We start from the raw sequence: 18881 nt of genomic DNA on the forward strand, positions 1-18881 counted from the left end.
ATTTATTTTTTAGAAAGAGAGGAAGGGAGGGAGAAAAACATCGATGTGTGAGAGAAAGGTTGCCTCTTGCACACCCTCTACCAGGGGACCTGGCCCACAACCCAGGCATGTGCCCTGACTGGGAATCAAACCAGTGACCTTTTGGTTCTTAGGCTGGCTCTCAATTCACAGCCACACCAGCCTGGGCTCCACCTTTTGTCTATTGTAAATAATGCTGCAGTGAACTCTGGCATATGAGTATCTGTTCAAGTCCCCATTTCATTTCTTTTGTGGCTTTAACTTGGAGTACAGTTGCTAGGTCATATGCTAATTCTAAGTTTAGATGTTTGAGGACTGCCAGACTGTTTTCCATAGCAGCGAAACCATTTTGCATTCCTACCAGCAATATACAAGGGTTCCGATTTTTTTTACATCCTCGCCAACAATCCTTGTTATTTACTTTACTTTTTGTCCTTTATAGCCATCCTAGTAGATATAAAGTGGTTTCTCATTGTGGTTTTGATTTGCATTTCCCTAGGGACTAATGATGTTGAGCATCTTCTCATGTGCAATTGGCCATCTGTACATCTTTTGGTGAAGAAATGTCTATTCAAGTCCTTTGCATAGTTTTGAATTGGTTGGTTTTGTTGTTCAGTCTTAGTGCATCCTATGTCCTTCCAAATCCTCAGGAGCAGCACCCACAAAGTCTAGGTTTAGATTATAACAGTCGGTTCAAGGTGATTTAGGTTTTCTGTGTCATGGTCCTCAAAGGTGTTCTTGCTTCTTCTACCCATTCCCGGGTCCAAAAGCCCCCTTCACAGTTTCAGGTATTTCTTACAGTAGTACTACACACGGAGGTACCAAAATCTGTTTCACTAGTTATCACATAGTAGTATTTCCACAAATTAAACTGCCTAAACCCCCACATGGTTGTTGGCTCATGGTTTCCGTGGGTGTGTAGCCTGGACACAATTTACATGCTCCTTTGCTTCAGGATCTCACGAGGCTGCAACCAAGGTTCAGACCATGGCTGTGGTCTCATGTGAAGCTCACCTGCAGAAGGGTCTGCTTTCCGAGTCCCATGGTTGCTGTCAGCATTCAGTTCCTGGTGCGCGGTGGGACTGAAGCTGTTAGCCAGAAGCCACCCTCACTTTCATGCCACCTGGGCCTTCCTGGCCTGACTGCTTCCTCTAAGCCAGCAAGGGAGGGCTTTCCTGAAATAAAGGCATTATGATCTTCTGTAACATAAGCATGGAAATGACAGCCTGTCATTATTGCATATTCTATTAGTTAGAATAGAACTAATAGGAACAAGTCACAGGTTCCTCCCACACTGCATGGGAGGGGACTACACAGGTGAGAATTCCAGGAAGGTGCATCAGGGGCACCAGGTTAGAGTTAAGAGTGGAAGGAATAAATGGCGGGGGCGGATTTTATATGACTTTTCTTTGCCTTCATGCGGGTGTTCACTCAATCCTTAGTGAGCTCTTTGCAAGTCATTACTTTCCCCTAGTGGGTTCTCTCAGCTTTTTCTTGGGATAACAATATTAATATTATGATGGATGCAATGCACGTACAGATCCTCTGGTGTCACAAAAACCCCGTTATTTGAGTATATCCCAGCAAAGGGACTATCACTTAGAGAGAACCAAGAAGAACATAGTTCTGACTGGGCTCTGATTGGTGCAGGCAGACATAGGTTGCAGTGAGAAGCTATTATGGATCTAATCCAAACAGAAAACAATTTACAGCACAAAGAAATATGAAAAGAAACATGATACAGTGTTGAGAATTCAGGCTATACAGGATTATGAAAGGCAGTTCTTTTCACAGAGACTAGGTTTGTGGGAAAATGGATACTTTATGGGGAAATATTGCTGGATTATTAATTAACTTTTAAATGCAAAATGGGAATGAACATTCATGGGCAAAATTAAAATCTTAATTTTTAATGCATCATGAAATGCATCTGTGGCTGTCGATGATTTAAGACACTAGAGATCTTAGAGGGCCCATAAAATTTCAAACTGTTTAGCTTGTTATTTAGTAAAAGCCAGTGCCATGCCGAGGACTAGAGTAATGAGGCTTTACCAGCTGGCCCATTGTGTAGCTCTCTGACACATATTAATACAAATCCTTGAACAAACAGACCTTCCAGGGTAACAAATTTCTAATTTCCACTTTTGTTCGTGAGCAAGAAAGTCTAGTTTAGCAAGAGATGCCTCTCTTAGGAGCATGTTAATTTGGGTGGGAGAGTCAGGGGCCAGAAGAACCCATCTCCTCTGAAATTACAAAGAATCAGAGTTAGGGGCTTGCAAGGGCTTTGCCTCTGATCAGACTATGACTGGATTTGTGAGTAAAAGCCCAGACATAAAGGGACAGAGAGAGCCTACAAATTTCTGTGTTCCTTCTGACCTCCTTTCCAGCCACTGACATATTTAGAAAACCATGGTGTAGACTTTTTTCCCAGGGAACCACTGTAGAGGGAAACAGAGAAAGAAAAGGGAAGGCACGTTGTGGGAGATGTTAAAATGCTGCTAGATATGGAACTGATTAACAGCGGTTGAAGTTCTATGCTTCATGCAGTTTTCAGGTTTTCCTGAAGTTTTTTTTAGCTCTGATAACAGGCAGGGAGTTTTCCAAGGTGGCCTGCTCCAGGCAAATGTGAGAAAAGATTTTGTGCACTGTGATTTATTTTGCTATGGGGAAAATGGTAGCTCACGCACTGTGCTTCTTATTAGAAGTCACATGTCTTATATTTCCTTTGTTCCCCCTCCTCCTTTATTGTTTGTGTTTCGGAAAGCTGAAATTAGGGCCAAGGCCCCCAGAATGTCCATCCCTTTTAAATGTCAGTGGACAGGCTTGGAAACAGGAGTTGGTCTTCTACTTCTCGTGATACCCACAGTGAGAGAAGCTGCACGTGGAGATTTTAGAACATCTGAGAGTTCTGATGTTCTAAGTGTTCTTCACTTCCTGCTTCCAAACATGTTCTTAAAATAAATGGCAGTTTTCTCTTGAAACTGTCTGGCACATCCTGTGCGTGTGTCGTCTCTTCCCTGGTGTTCCTCTCAGGGTTGTAAACATCTGTGACAGGGACGCACTCTCTGTACTGCCCTGTGCATCGTGCCTGCAGGGTCGAGTGATTACTAATTGTGATGACATCAGAGGTTGCTGACTTAGCCTCGTAAGCAGGACCCTCTGCCTCCTGTTTCTAAAGGCAGATGGACTGCTGCTCGGGGACGGAGACAGAGACATTGGGGACAGAGACAGAGACATCAGGGAGAGAGACAGAGACATCGGGGACAGAGACAGAGACGTCAGGGACAGAGACAGAGACGTCTTACATCTTGTCTTCTCTAGAAACAAATTTGTGTTTAGTGGATGGATTGTTGTGCTTGAATAGTCCGTTGATTGCCAGGTGTGTCTCCCTGGGTTTGGCTTTCAGGGTAGCCTCTTCCTCTCCATGAGCTGTAACCTGTAGAATACCAGGCTGTTTTTGTTTTGTTTTGTTTATTTGTTTCCCTAACTTCATTTCACTTGTACTATGAATAAAATGAGGAGAAGTTTGACTCACATATAGCTAAGAAAGTCCTTGTATATTTGGCTAAAAACTGGCAATATGAATATATGTGTAAAAGTACATTCATTCACAGAAATAGGACTAGTATTTGTAAATAGTAATTCACTTTTTTTTAGGTAACTGGTAGTCATTTAAATTAAGGTTGGACATCATTCTGGGAGTCTGCAAGTAAAATTTAGAATACAATCACCTAAGCAGCATATGGTGTGAACCTTTATGCTAAAATCAGGCTTTTACATTTCTTTAATTTATATTAATAAGTTATAAACCTTATTTTGATTTATGAATGAAAAATGAAATTCCAATACACTTCTTCTGACTTTGTATTATTCATAACCTGCACTGTCTTTTAATGTTCATGTTTAGAAGATGAATGCCCTACCTAGGTGTTTTCTGTGTTCTCATTGTTGGGTGTCTATTTGAAGGGTTTTTTGTTTGTTTCTCCTTTAATTGGCTGCACAGGAAGATCCATTCTGCATTGTGAGTTTAGCATTTTCTTCATTGTCTCCCGTGCATCCCATTGTCTGTGCACACACAGCATGGCCAGCGCCACATCTGCCTCCTTTACTGAGCAACCACTTCCGGTACAAACGCCACCCCCACGCCGAGCATGCCCATGTGTCCGACATCTGGTGCAGGGTCGGAGCCTGGAAGGTCTGGGTCTCGCATTGCACTAAGCAGTTTCCTTTTCCTCTTGGTTTCCTCCTTACAGATACTGCAATGAGCATCTGCTGTGCCCCCCACACATGTTCTGGACAGGCTGGGGTCCTTGGGAGCGGTGCACAGCCCAGTGCGGGGGCGGCATTCAAGCTCGCCGCAGGACTTGTGAGAACGGGCCCGACTGTGTGGGCTGCAATGTGGTGAGTAGAGTCCTTTGCATCCTCAACCCACCCCTGGAGCTGGGAGGGCAGAGTCAGCACACGCTAGATGTTTTCATGCCAAACTTCCCTGAACATACAAGATACATGGTAAATACTAAGTGCCCCACAAACACTAAATGCTCTGCGAACACTCCGCACTCTGCGAAGACTAGGTGCTCTGTGAACGTGAGATTTCTGCACACACCAGATGCTCTACCAACACATGTGGAAACATGAGCCACACTGCATACACCAAGTCACCCGTGCACATTACATGCTCTGTAGGTTCTAATGCTTGGTAAACATGACATGACGAGCCAGTGGAGGCTTTATATACACAGAAGGTCTGCCGCCACTCGGTGCTCTCACACACTAGGTGTTCTGCAAACATTAGATTCTCAGTAGACACTAGATGTTCTGTAAACATTAAATGCTCTGTAAACGTGACACATCTACACGCTAGGTGCTTTGCATGCACTAGATGCTGTGAATCAAACAGGTTTCCCCGATTAATGAGAATGTTTGCCGGAAATATTGGACATTCAGGGTATCCTGGAAGCTTCTGGAATTAAATATTCACATGTGGAATAGGCCACCCTCGTAGATTTTTAGTTCCCATTTCTGAGCTGTGACAACTCAGCCTGCCTAACTCCAGTCAGTGTATTTGGTTTAGGGAAATGGGATGAGGTCTCTACTCTGAGCTCACACGGAGACATGGATCGCAGGATGGACCCGAGACACTGAGGAGTGAGAAACTCTATGGGGTCATTATCAGATCACACTGATGCCAGTTCAGAGGAAATAAAAGACAACTTAATGGTTCTGTTTTTCCTCTGCCTTAGCAAGTCACATTTCTTTTAGCACTTTGTATCCTCAAATAAAATTGCACTTGTGTGAGCACCTTCCCAAAGGCCCGTTGCAGCTCCCCCTGTGCCATCTGTAGGCTGACTGGGCCCTGACTGCTGCTGGGCTGGCACCATAGAGTGGATGCAGAGCTGGGGGGGATCTCGTGGGGACGAAGTTCAGTGTGAAATGGTCCGGGTTGGTGTCCCTGTGTGCTGATCTTTCCACTTGGTCATTGCAGCCTGTTGATCCCTTAGTTGGTGAGGCTGAGTGATGTTTCATGCTGCCGTAAAGCTTGTTTTTGTGAGAAGCAAAAACCATGCACCCCAGACAGCCTTGGGAAATTCAGAGAGAGGAAATGGGTTATGAGATGCTTTGCCAGATATTACTCCGACCCAAGGAGACCTCTGTTACTGGGATTTACAATTAGATGTTTTTCCCCCTTTGCACTGGTAGATATTGCAGTCACTTTAATGGAAGCTATTACTGATTATAGAGGCATTTCTTTCCAGGCCGGCCTGAATTAAATTTCAACCATGAAAAATCTTATTGTCTTATTTGCAATGATATGTTTATTGATATTTCCGATGCTGAGTTTTAAAATCATTTATTAAAACATGAAGGGTAAATCTGTGAACATTCTCTTGTTCTGGGAAAACAATTCAAATGGTCTTTGCTGAAATATATCACTTTCTGCTCCCAGAGGCTCCGCGTCTGAGCCCGGGACCTTCGTGCCCATACGAGGCCCTGGCCTGTCTCCTGGGAGGCCATTGGGTTGATGCCCTGAGTCTCTCTCACACTTTAACTTTGCGATTTTAAAAACTCAGAAAACATTTCAAATCATTCATATTCTCATTCAAATTTACTTTAATAATTATACTTAAAATCACTTTAATGAAAGAAAAATCATATTCAGGAAAGTATAGCATTATCTTCAATCTAGTCACAGGTTTGTGTGTGCATACACATGTGAGATACACCTGACTACAATGTAAAAATTGAATGTATTTATAAGAGGTTAATTTATTTATTGCTTTTTCAGTATTCAAGTTCACAGAATTATGGTGCATGAAACATATATGACATAGTTTTCAAACCCAGAGAAATGTCATACAGGCCTTCAATGAGCCTGATGTCTGTTCTTCGTATTACAGGTTGTTTTCATCATTCATTTACTTACTTATTTATTGTGTTTCCCACCAAAGTGGATCTGTTGGCTGGGTGCTTCCAGGAAGGTGTTACTGTGGCACAATGGAGCGATCTACTCTTTAATGGTAGAAGCACAACCTTTATTTTCCTCCCCACGTGGCTTTTCCTGTGTATCCCAGTGTCTGTCTGCTCTGAATGCCAGCCCACGCCCACTGGGGAACATGAGCAGGAGGAGGGAAGGCCTTGGTGTTTTCGAATTACTTAGAAAGTGTACATTATCAACTAAATTTCTAAGAAGTTTATTTAAAAATAAAAGCTATTTAAAGTAACATCTAGATCTTCATATTCATATATAGCTGCGATTTATAAATTTTTGGCCACAAAGTATGCTTGTTTTTAGTGGAGGGGTTTTATCAGGATTGTAGCTCTAAGTATAGGTAATTTACTGATCTTTGGAGTCGTGACGTTAATTATCAGCTTGTCAATATCTCACCGGATGACAAGTTGGATGATATTTCAGACTGTCAGTCTCCTCCTCTGAGGAGGGGGTGACAGTCCCTTCCCCCCATAACTGGGGCTATGTGTCGTATTTGCTGATGGCATGAGGCTCTGGTAGAAGGTCTCATCTTTCCAGCCTTTCCCAGTGAGTTCCCCTTCCCACTCACATTTCTTTAATCGTTATTCCTGAGCTTCAGCTGCTTCTCTGAGCTCAGGCTTATTAAAAGTGACAATATGCTAATGAATGTTATTTATACAGTAAAGGACATGCTTATGGAAAGTATAAGAACTTGAATTTCTTGAGTACTACAGCAGTATGAACAGTATATAGAAGACATGTGAATCTTTCCTTGTTCCAACATTTTAAAACAAATTGTACAGAAAAATTTTCCAAGTTTCACCTATGGAATTTGTACATCCTGGTTTTGAATACACTTCCAAGCCTTGACTTAAATCTCAGAAAGAGGTTCGGTTCAGACAGTTAAGGGCCCTCAGTGAGAGCCATCAGTTTTTTTCTGCGAAACCCTGCTCTTAAAATGCCAAACATTGATAGCTCCTTACGGACCAGTTTCAGGGCTTTTGGATAAATATGCAGAAGTGAGCTTGCTGGTTCCTATGGTAGTTCCATTTTTAATTTCTGGAGGCACTTTCATACTCTTTTCCATAGTGGCTGCACCATTTTGTACTATTGGTATCAACACCATTTCAGGGAGGAAAAGTTCTATACTTGAGTAATAGCGATAAAGATAATGGATATTTTATAATTTATCATATTAAAATTACTTTTAAGTTAACAAAATATCAATATTTTATTACCACCTTATATTAACTATAAATTATTATTTTATGTTATATTTGGCATATTCATGTTTTATTTTTAACTTTAAGTAATATCCAGTAAACATAATGATAATTATTTAAATCAAGTCTTAAATATCCTGACACTGAATAGTATCAAATGAAATTATAATGAAATATACCTTAATTATTATTTAGGCATGTTACCTCATGTTATCATGTTTCAGTTTAGACTTAAATCCTGTGTTACATAACAAAATAATTAACTTTTATTGAGCACCTACTTTATGCCATACACTGCACAAGGAGCAATTAAAATGTATTGTGTTTATTCTTCCTCCACCCCTGCTAGGCAGGGAAAACATTGGCATTATCACTTCTACGTGGAGATGAGGAAACTCAGCTTGAGAAAGAAGGGCAAACTTGGCCAGTTGCAGGTTGTCCGTGGGGGCTAGGCCAGCCTTTGAGAACTGGATCTCTGGGCACAAGTAGAATTTAGTGACAGGACTTTGTTTGCATAACTTTGTTCCTCAGTGTTAAGTAATAAGTGGTAGGTCTTTGTAGTATTCTTTTCTTATTTAGGACTAAGTGTTTCTTAAAAGAAAGGAGCTTTTTTTGTCTTTGGATAACAGTTCTCTCATTCATTGGCACCCTTGATTTTCATAATATTGTGATCATATCCCCTCAGCCAACCATGAGAGTACCGTGAAGAGATTATTATGAGCATGGAAATTAATTGGATATGAACTCATAACACATTTAATTCAATGTTTAGCCTGAAAATTACAACATATGAAAGGAAAAAAGATAAAATAGTATGCTATATAAATAGAATTGCTTCTGAAATAAATGTAGCTAAAGATTTTCTCAAAGGCGTAGCTGATATGTGAAAGAATAGAGCTAAAGTCAGCATCAGATGTAGCAAAGATAATTCCAAAACAGAAATAGATTCAATATTGCCAGTCCTGTATTTATTACTGAAATTTCACACGCGATGGAAAACCATTGATGAAAAGCTATGATACAGGATATCAGCGGGGAGGATAGGAGAGATAACTAATTCCTAAAGAAGAACTGGACCACAGAAGGCCTGGCAAGGTCAAGGGGAAAGACATTAAAGTCAATACACATTGTCAGAGGGATTCTGTGGAGGTTGATCAGAATTGATACAACAAACTAAAAATTGTTTGTGTCACTATGTACAAATTGAGGGACAAGTGAGACCTGACAATCCAAAGTTTAAATATGTTAAGATGTAAGACAATAATGACAGTATTACAAAAGTACCTCATTTTTATGTAGGACATTGGAGTTTGCAGAATATTTTGGAAATGTCACCAAATACATTCCTCATTATCCAAGAGATAACCAGGGCCCAGAGAAAACTAGTTACATACCTAGAACCTGGCAGCTGGCAGAGGAAGACCCCAATATCCAGGTCTGTTCCCCCTAAGGTCCTTAGCGGTCCAGGGTTCTGTAGCTTCTTCAGAAAATAACTGGGGCAAGAACTTTGGGATTAGCTGGCAGGAGCTAATATCCCATGCCCTCAAAGCTAGATGGATTCAAAGAGTAGTTATTAGAAAGACTCATTTCCTTTTCTCCTAAATTGATAAAGTTATTTCTGGTGCCCCCTTTATTATTTTGACTACTACTCTATTTTTAAGGAAATCACAGCCTCTTGCATTGACACCTACTTATCTTTAAATGGTTTGGCTGGAAGAAATGAAAGTTTTAAACCTGAACCAGTACCACATTTTGCCATGTATAATGTGCAATTTTTTGCCCAAATTTTTGAGAGGGAAACAAGGATGCACATTAGACGTGGGTAGTACCTGAAATACCTTGTATCTGTTCTTGTGTTTTGTAATTATTTGTTACATAAAATTTCTTGTAGCATATTTTCAAAAATAAATGCCAAAATTTTTAATAATATGAAAGACAAGTATCTAAATATAAATAAATAAATAAATAAATAATAGACAAACAATTAAATAAATTGAATTAAAAATTTAAAGCAAAAGCTTTTTTCCCCCTGAAAGTTTGAGCCAAAAACTTGGGGGCTCATTATGCACAGCAAAATACAACAGCCTTTACATTGGCTGCATGCTACTTGTGGTTGGTTGTTCATTTCCTTTGTTCTCATATTTACTGTTGCATCAGTTCCAGACAGTGATTTTCTCTAGATCCATGCTCCTGCTGTGGAGGATGGATGCATTGTTAATGAGCGGCTACATGGAAAGTTCTCTACTTGTTTACTGACTTTCATTTCCTTTGTACAATATAAGCCCAGCCTATACTAGACTATAGGCACTCGAACACTGCCAGTTTCTCACGAAGTTATGTGTTAAAGTGTCATGATTTCCCTTTGGGCCAAGCTCCACTTCTTTGTGTTTATTTGTTGCCCTAGACAATACCCTAACAGCTCAGTCACAGATGCTGGCCTCTTGCCCAGGCTCCTTGGATGGGCTACTTCTTGAGGTGTATACGTTCTCTTTTCCTTCCTGGCTATAGAAGCTGCCTCTCAAATACCACTTCACAACTGATACTGAAGGCATGCCATTGAAGGCTTAACCATTATATCTATTGGAAATTATCTAAAATGTTCCTGTGATCCATTGCTGGGAAAGCTCAACAAATGACCTTCACAGTATGAAATTTGTACTACACTATGCTTCTAAAACGCATTCAATTAAATTTTATCAACTAAATTTTCTTCAACTAAATTTTAAAGAGAGTATTAGAATACTCTGTCCAGCAAAGCCATCATTTAGAATGGAAGGGCAGATAAAAAGCTTCTCACCCAAGTTAAAGCTAAAGGAGCTTATCATCACCAGGCCTTTGTCAAATGAAATGTTAAAGGGACTTACTTAAGAAAAAGAAGAAGATAAAGACTGGGAAAATTAAAATAACAACAAACTCACAACTTTTAACAACTGAATCTAAAAAATAAACAAAAACGAACTAAGCAAACAACTAGAACAGAAATAGAACCACAGAAATGAAGATCGCGTGGAGTGTTATCAGTGGGGAGGGGGTAAAGAGAGAATGAAGGAAAAGACACTGGTATTAAAAAGCATAATTGGTAGGTACAAAATAGACAGGAGGATGTAAGTAAAGTACAGGAAATGCAGGAGCCACAGATGTTCTGTGCATGACCCGTGGACATGGATTAAGTCGGGGGCAGGGATTGCTGGAGGGAAGGGGAGTACTGGGCAGAGGGCAGCTAAGGGAGAAGATTGGGACAACTGTAATAGTATAATAAATAAAATGTACTTAAAAATAAAAGAAGCTTGAGTATTTTGGAAAACTTAGTATCAGTTCAGAAGATCAAGGGATACAGTGGGTAGCCACAAAAGTATAGGTTTTCTGAAATTTAGCAGCGGAAGTTCAGTGATCAAGTTTAAGAATGATGCATGATGCAGAGGGAGCGAAAAGGAAAGTGATGGATCACAGGAATTACTCCGTCAAAAGTCTGTCTCTGAAACACATAAATTATCAGCTGCAATCTCCAACACTGCCATTGATAGGGAGGACTAGAGCATTTCACAGAAATGTTTTATTTATAGAGTTGGAAGAGTTGCACAGATTTCTGTGGCTCTACACAAAATCAGGCTTCTTTCTGCCTATAAGACTTTAAATACAGTATCTTTGTAATTAATTGAAAGGAGAAACTTACATGAATAGAGATTTTCTTTGGTAAAAGTGGCTTCTAAGATGCACAAAGAGATTTTATTCCTTTATAGTTTATCAATAATTTCCATGATAAAGCTTTTCCTATACCTGGCACTAGAACACCTAACTACGTAGGGAAACACAGTCACAGCCGTCTCCTTTATAGTAATTTGTACTAAATGGCCACATATTCATGACATGAATACACTGTATCCACAGAACATACTGATTTTTTAAAAAGTGTAACAAATACTAAGCTGTCATTATTTAAAACAGGGAACTCTACATCTCTGTATTAAATGATGTCAGATTTTTAACTACCACAACCTTAAATAATTAAAAATGGCTTTCTAAATTTGAAGCCTTAGAAGACATTCCTCCAAACACAATCAGGGAATATTCTCCTCCAAATGCGTCTTCCATCTTTGATTGTAGCCCTGCCAACACTTAGGGCTAATCATGGAGTTTTCATAGACAACGCTCCTGGAGTTGTCCTCTAGTCGATTTTGATGTCCCTGCTAAATTGGGTACTTATTTTGGTCAGTTTCTGTAACTCACCTTGTCTATTTCTAGTTGAACTGGGCACTTGCCACTTCAACTAAAGAGAAGACTCTCTTAGTTTTTAAAAGGTGATTTGGTTATCCTACTGAATTCGCTTTGACATGATGTGCTGAGATGCTCTCCCTCTCACTAGAAGACAAGGACTTCCTGTCCCAGGGGTGGGGAGTGAGCTGGCAGAATCAAGATTGGGCTCTTGCATTGGTTTACATCTTTGGGTACTTCTATCTCCCGTTCAATTTTTAAAAATAGTAATCCAGTCCAGCACCTCACTGCACAGGCTGGCATTATGTCTTCAGGAGGCATTTTCATGCATTATAGCAGCTTGGGCTGTGATTGCAGGAGAACATGCTGCCCACTGGGCCACCCCAGTCAGAGACCTGTGGCTCTCCTCTGGCAGTAACTCCGCTCAGCCAACTTGCAGGGAAGGCGGAGAGGGGGGCAGAGGTGTGACCCACTGCAGGGTCATGTTGGAGAGGCCAGTGTTGCATCAGCTTTAAAACCTTCTCTGAAATCAAGTAAATGAACAAGCAAACAAAAGACTTTTCTCTGAGGACAGCTTTGTCATTTACTGGATTGTCCTATAAATGGTCCTTCCTGTGGTATGGTTTACTCAGGCTTGCAAGATCTGCATGCATCACAGTCTGCAGTGATGTTTGACTAGTCACACTGGTGGAGCCAGAATCTGAGCATCTTGATTTTTTACCCATACCATTCTGTCACTGTTCAGTAAGTATTAAGCCTCTAGCCCCTGATGGGCTTTGTGGATAGCAGGGTGAAGAAGGGAATCACAGTCCCTACTTGGAACTTAGGACAGAGTCCTCACTTGAGCTTAAAACAAAATGGCCTGCGTATGAGTTTGTTCGGCACCTTATTTTTATTTGTGGCACTCTTGTTCACAATATACTTTAATCTCGGTTTCCACTTAGCAAGGCTGGAACATGTGGTAGAGCTCATTCCCACGTAGACAAGTGCAGCCGCAGGATTTTCAAAAGAGTTTTGATCACCTTATACTTGTCATTTGGTTTGGCTCAGGGCAGGCAGTTCTTCCTTTTGGAGAGAAAATCTGTGTTTAATTACATCAATGATATGTTTTAATTGTACTTAAGATTTGCATTTCACATTTTATTATTTCATCTGAGCACTTCCAATGGAATTATTGAACATGTATAATTTCAGTTGTTAAAGCAATTCACACACACAATAGTTTTCAAAGCAACTTGTAATTAAGAAGGAAGTGACAGATGTTAGAGTGTGAAAAAATGGTTTGAAAACATTGACTGTTTTCACAGACACCATCATTTCTTTCTTCTCAAGTGTTACCCTTTAGTAATTTTAGAATTTTCTAAGAACTTTAGCCTCCTTCAGACCTCTTCTGTGTGACTGACTACAAGAGAGAAAATAAGAAGCTGGTGCTACATTTAGATGTTACTGTCTTTCTAAACCAACACACAATGCTATATTTAGAAGCCTTCCGCATTTGTCAGAAAAGAATAGAAGTCTAATTATTTTGCTTGGTGGTCCAATGATGAGCCACAAGGCAGGCATTTTTAGAGCAGTTGTCTCTTCATTTCACTCCAATGCATGTTTTTTTCCTAGATCTCTTTGACTGGCAGAATCTTCTGAGGTTCTGGTTTGAAAGAAATAGTTGCAATAAAGACCCTTAAAGATGGAATTGGCTCATACCATGTCACATTCTTGCATTATTATATAAGCCATGCTGCCTGAGAAGTAACATCTCATACACTCCTCTCTGGCATCTTGGTTCTTTCCTGAGGTGAACATTTCCCCCATCTGTTCCAGTCCATCCTAGTCCTGTGAAATTTCCCAGTTCGAGACAAGTAGAAAGCAGTCCTCCAAGGAATTCTAGTGTCGGCATGTGGGAGAAAAAAAGGGCAGTGGTTGAAAGAAGGAAGCCATGGAATCTACTTATGAAATGATGCAGGCTCTGCATTTGAAACCAGAAGCACATGAACCGTAGCCTCTCAAAAGAGAGTGAGGCAGGAATAGAAGTGCAACCAGACAGAATCCAGGCCTTAGGAACTTCTGATGTTCTCCAGGCAGTTTTCCTTTTGACTCTTATTTAATTGATTTCTTTCTCTTATCTTCTTGCAACTGCTAAAACCACTTGATAAGAAGGCCCCGACATTTGACAGTGAAGGGGAGGAAAGAACTGTGCCTGTTATGCGTCGTCTTGGAGAATTAATTTGTCTAGTGTTTGGTGTGATCTCGTATGGTATTGTTAATTTCTAAATAGTTTTACATATGGAGAAAAGAGCATTCTCTATTACTTTGGTTACTGATCTGTGTCTGTCATTCTATTCTTTATAGAATTTTCAGAGCTTTTCATCTGTGTATGTAGAGAAGCAAAAATATGAAATACCTATTGTGTATACAGAACTGACCTAGGTGCTATGGAAGATATACAGGGACAGGCAGTGAAACTCCTAACCTCAAGGACATAACTTTCTAGCTTAAGAGAAAAAGTATAAATCAGATAGCTGGAATATAAGGACGAAGCTAGGAATACCAATGGATCAATTAAGAGAAAGCAATGAGGGAGAGTTTATCTCTGGCTGGATGGGTCAAGGGTCAAGGTCACCCACATGGTATGTCCAGGATTTGGCCAGATTGAGATGGAGTGGGAGATTCACTATGAAAGGAACATGAGTGAAGAGGAAGGATCAGAGGATGTGGGGTACACACTGGGAGCCCTAATTAGCATCATTTGGGTGACGTGAGGATGTGTAAAGTTATGTGGCCAGACACAGACTTGGAATGTAAGTTGTTTCTGTTCTAAAGGTCTTGAATACCAGGCTGCATGATGCAGCCAGTCATTTAGCTCTCATTGCAATTGCAGTTACGTAGTTATAGGGACACTAACTTTCTTGGGTAATATTTCCACGGTACAACTTTATCCATGATTTCAAACATGTAAACTACCTCGTGTTTTTAATTATTTTTCCCTTTCAGTGAAAAAAATCATGTTGATTTTACAATCTAAAGGATGCTATGCAATATATAGAAAACCCTAAAGACTCCTCCAAAAACTATTGGAAACAATAAACACACAGAGTCAAGTTGCAGGCCACAAAATCAAAGGTCAAAAATCCACTGCATTCCTATACATTGTACTAATAATGAAATTTCAGAAAAAGAAATGAGAAAAATTGTTTTGCAATTGCAACAAGAAGAATAAAATACCTAAGAATGAATTTAATAATGGATCTGAAGGACCTATATACTGAAAACTTCAAAGCATTATTAAAAGAAATTGAAAGAGACAATGAAATGAAAAGATATTCTATGGTCATGGATTGGAAAAGTTAACATGTTGATATTACCCAATATGTTAAAATGTTCATATTACTCAAAGCAATATACAGATTTAATACAATTCCCATAAAAATCCCAATGTCATTTTTCATAGAAATAGGACAGAAAGTAAGATTTGTATGAGACCATAAAAGACCCTGAATAGCCAAAGCAGTCTTAAGGAAAAAGAATAAAACCTGAGGTTTCACACTACCTGACTTAAAATTATACTACAGAACCATGATAATCAAAACAGCATGGTATTGGCAGAAAAACAGACACACAGACCAATGAAACAGAATTGAGAGCCCAGAAATAATACCACATGTGTATGGGCAAATAATTTTTGATTATTCTGGCAGAATTTTCTGGCAGAAGCCAGAAACACACAATGGAGAAAAGAAAGCCTCATTAATAAGTGGTGCTGGGAAAATTGGAAAGCTACATGCAAAAGAATGAAACTAGATTAGTTTATTACCCATGGCCAAAAATTAATTCAAAATGGATCAAAGACCTAAATATAAGATCTGAAACAATAAATTACATGGAAGAAAGCATAGATGCTAAACTTACTGATTTGACTCCAAAGGCAAGGGAAGTAACTGCAAAAATAAATCAGTAGAACTATATTAAACTAAAAATCTTGTGCACAGCAAAAGAAACCACCAACAAAACAAAAAAGCAATAGAATGAATGAGAGGTGATATTTGCAAACAATAGCTCTGACTAGAGGTTAATATCCAAAATATATAAAGAACTCATACAACTTAACACCAGTCAAACAAACAGTGCAATTGAAAAATGGGCAGAGGACCTGAATAGACACTTGCCCCCAAGAAGACACACAAATGGCCAACAGATACATGAAAATGCTCTACTCCTCTAGATACCAGGGAAATGCAAATCAAAACTACAGTGAGATACCACCTCATACATGTTAGAAAGGCTGTTATCAACAAGACAAGTGATAAGTGTTGGAGGGGTTATAGAGAGAAAAAAGTTCTAATTCAGTGCTGGTGGAAAGGTAAACTGGTACAGCCACTATGGAAAACAGTACAGAGGTTCCTCAAAAAATTAACAATAGAGTTACCATGACCCAGCAATTCCTTTTCTGGGTATGCCTGAAACATGGAAAGCATTTATTCACTAATATATATGCACCCCTATATTCATTGCAGCATTATGCATGGCAGCCAAGACATGGAAACAACCAAAGTGTCCTTTGATAGATTATTGGATGAAGATGAGGTACATGTATGCAATGGAATACTACTTAGCCATGAGAAAAGATGGAATACTGCCATTTGCAACAACATGAATAAATCTTGAGAACATTATACTAACTGAAATAGATCAGTCAGAAAGAGCTAAGAACCATGTGATTTCCCCCATATGTGGGGTATAAACTGAAACTCATAGACACAGGCAACAGCGTGGTGGTTATCAGAGAGAAGGGGAAAGGTGTGTGGTGGGTAGCAAAAAGTAAAAGGGGCCAAATATGCAGATCATGTGTCATGGAAGTGTAAGTTTGAAACCTATATAGTCTTATTAACCAATGTCACTCCAATAAACTTAAAAATAAATAAAAATAAAGGCAACTGTCTAATTATAACTATATTCATGGTGCTATGCATGCAAATCTGTCTGAGTGACCCTTCAACTTTAGTAGGGGCTCCTAAACCTAAAAACCTTAAATTTAAGGTCAATCTTGCCCCAAAACATGTTATATGAACTTGAATTTAGCCCTGTTTCAAAAAGGAAACTTCCATCACACTAATAAGATATGCCTTAATTTGTTTTTAATCTTATTAATACCAAAAAATAAGATGTAGTAAGATGTTAAAGCCAGGGACAGTATTTTATGAATGACTGTATCCACAACACAAAGCAGAGTGTATAGGGAATAAATGAATATAATTATTACACGTACACATTAATCTTTTTTTGATATTTTGTAAAAATATTGCCAACATGTTTCCAAACAAAGTGATTATTTTTGTGAGTAGATTGTTCTTGTCCCTCTTTGGTTCTTTTTTATGGTCTCGTATCCTGGAACATATGTTGTGGTTCCTCCTTCACAAAGATTAACACCCTGACTGAGCTGCCATTTAATTTTTTTTCTGTGATATTTACTTATGAACATTTTATTTTTTGCTCAAATTGTTAAATTATTTAAAATTCCTTCTAATGGGCCATATATGTCTGCTCCAACTGAATCAAATTTAGCACAGAAAACCAGTAGAGCTGCAGTAACGGTGTATGAAACTCATTAAAATTGCTTTTGTTATTATAGTTGGCAGTGACCTTCCCAGACCTTATCAGGACCCCATAAGCAAGACTTAAGTACATATAGCTAATGCAGAGCACCTCATTAGAAAAGAAAATCTGACTTTCGTATTTTAGTGTGGCAGGGATTCCAATATTTGACCTCCCTTTTGTAAATAATTCCAATGGCCCTGAGCCCTTTCCGGCCCAAATGCCCCATGTTAATCAAAGGCTGTCTTATTTCCCTTGGTGCAGTCCACGTGCACCAGCCCGAGAACAGTCCAGCTCTGCTCCCTCAACAAACAGGTCTTAAACAAGCATGAGTGCGGGCCCCAGCTTGGCCTGTGGGCTGGATGGAGTGTGAGTCTGATTACACTGCTGTCTTGCACCTTAGAAACCTCTCAGCTGGGAAAGAGAAAGAATATTAACAACTAAGTAACATCAATTCTAGGTCAAAAGTGCCACATTAAATACCAGCTACAGTTGTCCAGAGGATGGAAGGGGCTAAGCTTGTAGCTTTAACGCCCCTGTACATGGCATGGGTTTCTCTGGGTAATCCCCATGTCACCATCTTAGAAGAAGTCACTTGGGTGTTTGGGGGGTTTCTGAGACCTAGGTAGACCAGTGGTCAATGGGACTTTGAATATCATTGGTGTCCCCAATAGTTCGCTTTTACAAAAGAGGGTCCGGCACTGGAATTTGCTGAGAATCTGGTGTTTCCCTGGGAGTGTGTGTGGGGGTGGCTGACCTCTGGCCCTGAGACTCTGAGAACGGCCCCCTAGGTACACTGAGGCACCCTCATTGTCTTCTGGACAGCGTAGGGATTTGTCTGTGGACCTCCAGCACACTTGCCCTGTTTCCCATGCACTGTGACTCTCATTGGCACCCAGGGTCCTGTAGCCTGCTCATCCATTAAACTGGAAATGTCCATGTTCTGACCATTGGCACTGATGCTCTGGTTTGTAAACCACAATTCCTGGGGCTATTAGGAAGATGCAAAGCTCTGTGTGCTTTTGTGGAAAGACTTGGCAGGGTTTTCTTGGGTCCACACATTTTATATGACCTTCTTGGGGCTTTGCAAGCCCTGTCACTGCCACATTTGTGTCCTCAGAGCCCATAGGTCATATTATTGCTAGATATGCCCCATGAGTCATGGAATAAGAGGGTTCTAGCCACGGGGAACTATTTTGTCCTGAATCAAATTGTTAATGTTTAAAATTCTGGCTCTGGACTTCTACCTTTAACCTGTATCTTTGCAAGAAAAAATATAGTTAATGGAAGTGATAATGTTTTTCTCAGTAGACATTGTGTACCTTGTTTCTAAGCAGGATTTGCAACTTCCTTTTTGTTGCTTTTATGCTGAT

The 18881-nt window shown here is 39.8% G+C and overlaps 1 protein-coding gene across 2 annotated transcripts in view; it reads left to right on the forward strand.

The window, feature by feature from the left end:
- Nucleotides 1-18881, forward strand: part of SEMA5A (semaphorin 5A) — a 440583-nt gene that overhangs the window by 378679 nt on the left and 43023 nt on the right. For both annotated transcript variants that reach the window (XM_053657221.1, XM_053657222.1), the window contains one exon: nt 4272-4419. In XM_053657221.1, the coding sequence (XP_053513196.1) occupies nt 4272-4419 (148 nt within the window). The remainder of the gene's footprint in view (nt 1-4271; nt 4420-18881) is intronic.

The sequence above is a fragment of the Artibeus jamaicensis genome, unplaced genomic scaffold (assembly GCF_021234435.1).
Source record: "Artibeus jamaicensis isolate MK-2021 breed Jamaican fruit bat unplaced genomic scaffold, CSHL_Jam_final scaffold_369, whole genome shotgun sequence".
NCBI lineage: Eukaryota > Metazoa > Chordata > Mammalia > Chiroptera > Phyllostomidae > Artibeus > Artibeus jamaicensis.